Source organism: Protomyctophum parallelum (assembly GCF_964188405.1).
Source record: "Protomyctophum parallelum genome assembly, chromosome: 1".
Taxonomy (NCBI): domain Eukaryota; kingdom Metazoa; phylum Chordata; class Actinopteri; order Myctophiformes; family Myctophidae; genus Protomyctophum; species Protomyctophum parallelum.
Window position 1 is genome coordinate 59,080,764 of NC_139697.1, and position 8,146 is coordinate 59,088,909.

General features: G+C 40.1%; 1 protein-coding gene across 1 annotated transcript; it reads right to left on the minus strand.

Moving 5' to 3' along the window:
* Nucleotides 1–3,940: 3,940 nt before the first annotated feature.
* On the minus strand, nucleotides 3,941–6,323 carry LOC310860577 (aquaporin-11-like; the record flags this gene model as incomplete). Its single annotated transcript, XM_083767569.1, has 3 exons — nucleotides 3,941–4,246; nucleotides 4,336–4,452; nucleotides 5,720–6,323. 3 exons carry the CDS (start codon nucleotides 6,321–6,323, stop codon nucleotides 4,140–4,142), a joined length of 828 nt encoding a protein of 275 aa, XP_083623695.1. The 3' UTR covers nucleotides 3,941–4,139.
* Nucleotides 6,324–8,146: the final 1,823 nt, after the last annotated feature.

The following is an 8,146-nucleotide window of genomic DNA, read 5'->3' on the forward strand; positions in this document are numbered from 1 at the left end:
CCCGTAATCTGGCCATGTGAGATCTACAAATCTCATGTTGCAGATTGAACGGGTGCTCCTGTCTTTGTAGCTGGGTCTAATTTGGACAGAGAGGGGAGGGAGGGAGCAGATAAAGGTCAGGTTGAGTAACAGATGCCATGCAGACCCCCAGTGCTTGCTCCTTGAGAATTTGTCACCAATATAAATTCTTTTCCTGTTTCTCAACCACAGAATACAGAATAATTAACAGTCTGATGTGCTTTACACATTAAAACTCTAATTTAACTCTGGGGTACATTCATTATTTGTCATACACACGCACGCACTATTTTCACTATTTTGTTTGGGGGCTGTTAAGGTCCGGCTCTCAGACCATAACAAAGAAGGGAAACAAGCATGGGATAAATGCAAAAATGTAAAGTTTATTAAATGGAATCATTAATTTTAAAGTAGATAAAGCACATGTTTCCAACAAAAACCTGGCAGGGCAACTAAACTGCCACCACAAACTGAGAACTGAATCAAACAAACAATATGCCCTGTGTGGCCATGCTCGGGTGTGGCCCAGGTGGAAGAGAAAGAACCACTGGCAAGGTGGCTCTTTTATAGTGATTGTAGGCACTGGCCAGCAGCCTCCAATCCTTGATTGCCACCACTCTCCAACCAGGTCCCATCACACTGAAAGACATATTACTATTAGTAAAGCACACACAAACCCTGACATAGGCCCTGGGGCCGTCACACTCCCCCCCTTCAAGACAGGGTCCCAACAGGAACCCTGGACAAAATTACTGCAGTTTACCGATTACTGAAAGTATACTTTTAAACATACCAATATAGTCATAGACCTACTTTCAAATAGCCCAGAACCCAACCTCCCTCTAGCCCCTGCTCACATCTATATTAAGCCCCTCTCAGCAACAGGTACCTTTGAAGCAGTTTAAGACAGTGGTGAAAACACAGCAAAAAAAATAAATCATGAACAAGAACTAGTCATGGCTTTGGTCAAGGCAAATGTAAACTTTATTCTAGACCACCAACTTTGACTGTGAGTGTTACCAACACACACAGGCGTTTTCCTTCTCATTCCAAAATAGTTAGTACGGCACTGAAATTTGGTTTGCACCGGTTGTGCTGGTTGATCGGGCCAAACACGTCCCCCGGCCAAATCATTTCCCAGAATCAGCGTAATGCCCTCAATGGGAAAAGCAGAAGACACCCCCATCCTAACTTCACGTTTACAGAACGCTGAGTGAAGCACAAATTTATGCACAGGCACATGGAACTGGAACACAGGAGCCTGTATCAGTCTCCTTGGAGAAAGGCAAAACAGACCCAAGTACAAATGAATGTGCAGAGCCTGTGTCCCGTAAAATGTTCACTGAAACCTTATCCTTACTCCCTACCAGAGAGACCTGTCCTGTTGACAGAAATGGCACATATGACTCAAAACCTGATTTTGCCTGAGAGGTGAGACTTTAGTCTTTAGACCAACAGTAGCACTGATTGGCACAGCTAATGCCGACGGCTTTACTTGGCCATCACTGTGCTTTTTCCTAGCCATGAGCAAGTCACAAGAATTGTTTGAAAATGACATATCCAAATAGGGATGCCAGGTTGAAAGTGATTGATAGCATACAATAAAATGCTTATCTGAATGATCCCATTTAGGACTGAGGCCGATAGATACAATAGGATGTACATAGCAACAAGAAACCCCAAAAGGGGTTCCTGACCTAAATGGGTTAAAACATGTGTCATGTAGAAGATGGACGGGCATCGATTGCGATTAAATCAGATTAATCTGCTAAAACAATTCAGGGTTGGAGAAAATATGCATATAAAACTGAATTGAAGGTGAAATGTGATTTGGGGGTGTCAATTTCCATAACGATGGCCCAAATGAAGCCCCTGGGCTTAAGCCCTATAAATACTCATCGTACAATGAACAGCAAATATAGCCGATGAAGTTCACAATGTCAATGGATCTTTTCCAAAATGGGGATGCCTGGTTTAAAGTGGACAAGTCACAGAAACATCTCTTCCAACTAGTCTTTGAACAGTGCCATCCACATGGTCCTTAGCAACAAGCATTTAGTGCAAATTAGTTTCTCACCAACTGGCAGCCTTTCTGACATGGAATTGTGTTGTGCCTGTATATGCCCTGGGTTTTCAGTCAGTCAAGTTACCTCTTCGTTGCTGTCACAGAAAGGCCTTTGTGTCTCACAGACGAAAGCTATTTTATTACAGTGACACAGGCAGCTGCACTGTCAAAACATCAGTCCCTTGATCTAGTGCTGCACGATTCTTGCTCAAATGTGAATCTCCACAAGAATTGAGATCACAACTCTCATTTTTTCCATGAAAATATTTATTGTCTTTAGTCTGTAGTTGCTGAACATTACATTCAAAATGTGGCACCTGGAGCCAACTACTGTGACTTTAAACAGACAACGTGCTTAAGTCTTTCTCTTGTAGCAAAAAGACAAGAGTAACTAAAATGAATTAGACAGCCAACTAGTGCTGCACGATTCTTGCTCAAATCTAGGTTCAGGTGTCTGAACCTAGATCGCAATCTTTTTCTGATTAATTGTGCAGCACTACCTTGATCGTTATTCCAGTTGTTCTTCTCCATACTCTGAGAACTCAGGAGTCAACAACGATAGAAATATTTACAATGGAACAATGGGTCAGGAGATGGAGATGCAAAGGTGGTCCATCTAGACATTCTGCTTATATCATTTATATTTATCAACTCCCCTTAAACCACTCCTTTTTGTTTGTCTCAGTTGGCGTGGAGTGTGGTTGAATGGACTATGCACCCCGTGAAGGGAACAAATAAATAAGTGACTGGTAGGCTGTCAGAGTTGACAGTAGTCCACCACTTGTGCTCATATTTAAATTGAACAGGATTAAACCTGGTTTTAATCCATAAAGACAATATTGGAAATAATAAATTGAGCTTTTTATATATTACTTTCTATAAATCAGGCATACATACATTTCATTATAAAATTACATAGTGAGGCATGTTTGGTTATGTAACCTTTGAGGTAATAGATCCAGTGTCTACATTTCGATCGAGTACTTCTGTGGCACACAGAAAATGAACCTCTATCATCAAATGTCACAAAGTATCTTCTGAGGTAACCCTAACTACTAAGGCATTTGGTATTAGCTCTTATCCAGAGTGATTTACAGAGTAAGAATGAACCCTAGTCAACAAACGTCATGGTGACAGAGTCAATATGCGGAGCAGAGGGCTTCCTCTTATTGGCTCCGAGTCCCCCCTCAGGTACAGGCGAAACTTTGTAGAAGAACTAACCAAAAACAAACACCAGATGAGTGGAAATAACAGCACACTAAACAAAATAATTTCTACTTGGCCAGAGGCGTATCTCCCATAGAGGCAAGGGAGGTGGCTTGTCATTTCCGTAGCGCGACCCTCACCCATAGTAGCCGCGGGGGTCTGCGGTGACACATCACATTTTGCCTGCTTTGACCTCTCCCCCACCATGAAACCCGATCCGGGGGTCATGGCACCAATAACACCCGAGGTTCGAACCCGGAAAAAACACCCGAGATTTAAACCTGGGTGACTGGGTAACATCTAAACACTTTTGACATAATTATATCAAATGTGTGTGTGTAATGTGTGTTGCACAATGCACATGGGGCTGCTGTGTCACAAGACTAATTTATGTGAAAACTGATATTGAAGTAATATATCGTATTGTATCTACCTATTGTATCTAATGTTTTATTTTTCTCTATGAAAGATATTTTCTATATTTATGATGCTCTGATATTTCCAATCATATCGTGTTTTTTCCAAGTAATCCTAACTGAGATTTGAATCTGTTCATAGTGCCAACATTGACTGTATCCTCACATTGAATAATTATACAAAAATGTATTATAAAACAAGAATCACATTTCAACATCAACACTACAACCTCTTCCACCAGGCAGCTAGTGTGAAAATCTAACATTAAAATGAGTGTAATGTCAATAAAGGCATTGTGCATTTCATGTTGTGCTTGGAATTGAGCGATTGGAACATCTGAACATTTAAGATGTGCATGTAGATCTGTTCATCCTTACGATGAACAGACCAAAAGCAACTGATCCACCCAGTGAAGCTGGTTAATATGGTTTTGCTACTGAAGTTTCTCTTTCTGGACAGATGATGCATCCAGTCCAGCAGTACTTTTTCCAGAGAGGAACGGGATGATTTTCTCAAAGAAAAGTATGCAGCTTGCCACACCTAGGGAAAGACAAGAAAAAGGAGGTTATAGTTTTGTTTAGCATTTGGAACGACCTAAGGCCTATAAACAAATCTAGTTCTTTGATTACCTAAAACTGGTCCAAGCCAATAGACAAAACTGTATTCCAGGAACGTGTGGCCACTGCATGGAAACTGGATGGAGAACGCCAAGATTGGGTTGAAAATGGCACCCGATATATTACCTCCTGCACACAAGAAACATACAAAACATTCAACACATAAACATATCAACCACTAGCTGCACAACCTCCAGCACAGCTCCATTTGGGTGAATGACTGTAATGTGGCAGTCAGAGTAGCTGAGCCTGAAGCCCATAAGCCTAACTTCTCCCCTGGCCAAAGAAATGGGATTCCCTCTTGTCCTAGCAGTAGATGTTTCCCTTCATGGATGACCCGTGTTTCGAATTTCAGATGTTAACTTACACCTACCTAAGCAAATGCCTAAGCACATACCTAAGCAAAACTTTACTTACGGTCACCTTCTCCCTCTATTATAGTCTAAAAATATCAGCTGGGTTGGGTAGTTTGGGTACTACTCCTGTATATTCAGCCTTAAGAGCAGATCAACACTAAGCCAACCACTATGTGCCTACATATGTCTACTTTACCATCCATGTACAAAATATTTTACATCACAGTACAACTTTTTAGCCTACTGTACATTTTGCTCTTTTCTCACAATCAGAACACGATTAATGTGTCATCATAATTTGATGGATTCTCGTATAAGCCCCTTGGCCTCGGGGCCTTCTTACCTCACCATTACACAACAACTAACTGTCAAATACCATTGATATTCATTCATATGTATCACATGTACTGTTGTGCAAAATCCCAATAAATACAAATAAATAAATTGAAAAAAATGTTCCTAATTAATAATTTGGTAGCACCTTATACATAGCATGTCTATAATGTATTATACTTAATCAGAAAACAAATAAGTTGTCATCATAAATCATAATGATAATTGATGGATTCTCGTATAAGCCCCTCGGCTTCTTACCTCACCAATTACACAACTAACTGTCAAATACCATTCATATTCATATATGTATACGTACTGTTGTGCAAAACCCAATAAATACAAATAAATAAATGGATAGAAATGTTCCTAATGAATAATTTGGTAGCACCTTATACATAGCATGTCTATAATGTATTATACTTACATTAAGCTGCTTATGAAATTGCATAATTATAGTTATAAGCACTCTATAGCCTACTCAATGGTTTATAACTAAAATCATCACGACACACAAAGCATTTTATAATGACTTAGCTACAACGGTCAAGTATAAAATGCACAAGGCACTAATAAAATAACGCACTTTTAGTTAATGATCCATTAGCCAGATTTACAAAAAGAAAAGTTGCCTTTAGCAACTAAATGTGGGTAGAAATGTGCTGTTAAACATGCCATAGTGTAAACTGCACGGAACTATGACCAACCTAAGTAGACCAGAGTCGTAAGAGCAGCAGCAATCGCGTGGACCCTCAACTTTTCGTCCAGTTTATGGACGTGCAGCACTGCAGCTTGCATTGCAAAGGCGCAGGCCAGCTCCACGGCGGCGGCCTCGATCACACTCCCACTGAAGGGGTCGAAGCATCTGAACCCAAACCGCTCGTGTTTCACGTGGAGCTCGGACATCCCGAGGGTCCAGACGGTGGCTGCAAAGTACTGCGCTGCGGTCGCCGCTAAAAACTGACACGCTATTAGGAGAAATGCACATTTTGCGCCGAATCGCCCGCGGTAGGCATGCTCCAGAGCTCCTATGGGATTGCCAAATGCGCCTTGGAAAGTTAGTACGTGGATCACCGTAACTATGTAAGTTAGAGTCAACCCAATGTAAGGCTCGATTCTTGCAACTTCGCCCAGTATCTTGAGCTCATGCGTGCATGCACACAGTTGGAAGGTTGACACTATTTCCAGCAAGTAAATCAAATAATCCTTCTTCTGGTTCTGGGACACGAGTCTGGCTGTTGTCTTGCGTGCCGCCTCGCTGAGAAGCACGATCGCAACCAGCAGAGCTATAGAAATGATCAAGTCTGCCATTGTCCCGTCTAGAGAGCTGCGGACCGTCCGTCTCGGCGTCTCCCCTGGTTCACTGGTGTACTTGATGCTTCAGTCTGAGTTCGCTGGTCTCAAAGTACAGTTCCACCACTGCAGAAACTACTGACTAATGAGCCCAGCTGTTTTTTTGGCAAATCTAAACTAGACTGCAGTGCAGGCGGAAGCTGGTGGAATCTTTAGAATGTAACGGTAGATGGCGCTAATACACAATAGACTCTGCAATAGTTAGATAGAGAGAGGGAGAGGGAGAGAGAGAGAGAAAGAGAGAGAGAGAGAGAGAGAGAGAGAGAGAGACTATGCATTAACCTAGGACAATTCCTATCTAGCCAGTAGCCATAATTATGTTTCTATTAAAAAACAGGCTTAAAAAGGAAAGTCATTTTCAACTTGCAGTCAGTTTACCAGGGTGAATATGAACACAAAAGTGAAATTTAACCAAATCACTTATATCACTTAATATTGTTAACTGTTAACCATGTCAAATTCCCTCCATTTCATGATTTCTTTAGTATTATTTTATAGATGTAGCCAGGCCTACTTATAAAGCACAATAGCCTATGTGAAGCCTCTGAGTAAGCTTAGAAAAGCACTATAGCCTATATACAGTATATAGCCTAAGTGTAATTTATTATTATGATACTACAACTACACAATAACAATACTAATTTGAGTGGCTTAAATTATGTTCAGAGACTTATGTGTTCAGACTTCAGAGCCAGGCCTATAAGAGTAAGAGTTATAGTTAAATGATATGAATGGTGCATGACTGTGGCATCATCTGTAATGATGTTATGTTCTCTGGCTCTACCTTGTGGCGATGTCTAAGTGCTGCTAGTTACTAGTATATTGGACTTGGTGCTAAAGTAGAACTGAAGTAGATTGTGACAACGACAAGGGCCAGGGGAGGATTCCACACAATTATCAAAAAGGATAATTAATCACGCAATGAAGCCACCAGATTAATTCCACTGCGGTTTATCCCTTTGACATCAGATTCATGTTCCTAAAGTAATCACATTATTGGATCAGTGGAGAGACGTGACACAAACTAGTGAACATATCAGATCGGCTATTTTCACTAGGCTACTTCTTAAATTTTGTTTTCTAATTTATGGAAATTTTTATTTTATTTCTTCCTTAAATTATTGGAAAAAAAATGTTTTCAATTACAGTAGCCTACCAAGTATTCAGTGGTCAAATATCAAAGTACAATATTATTTTGCTTCTGAGATGTAGAGTAGAAGTAGCCTATAAAGTATACTTAAAAAAACACTCAAGTAAAGTAAACTACCATTATCATGATGATAACATTTTTACTTAAGTAAGCCTACAGTATGCCTACTTTAGTAGTAGTAGTTACTTTCCACCACTACAATGGTGTGGCTGAAGGTACCCATTTAGGTGGCTAATAATATATTGTTAAATTGAACATAAATCAAAACATAAATTGACTGATGAATTCTGCTGAATTGAAAATGGAGGACCTGATAAACAAGTCTTAGTGCTTTTCCTGGTTATATCCTCAGTAGCAGCTTCTGTATTGACCTGTACTTTCTTTTGAACTGTACCCATTCTACAAACAGTGAATACAAATTTCAATCAATCAATCAATGACTAAACAGTAAACACAGAAGGCACAGCCGGTTGATTCCGTTTGCTTTAATGAAGGTATTAATAAATACAAGTTAACACAGCCTTAGTTATTCTGTTCTGACCCCAGTTCATATGGATCAAAAACATTGAACATGACCACACCACATGTATATGAATACATTTAGGAGAAAGTAAATTTGATGGTTTTGATT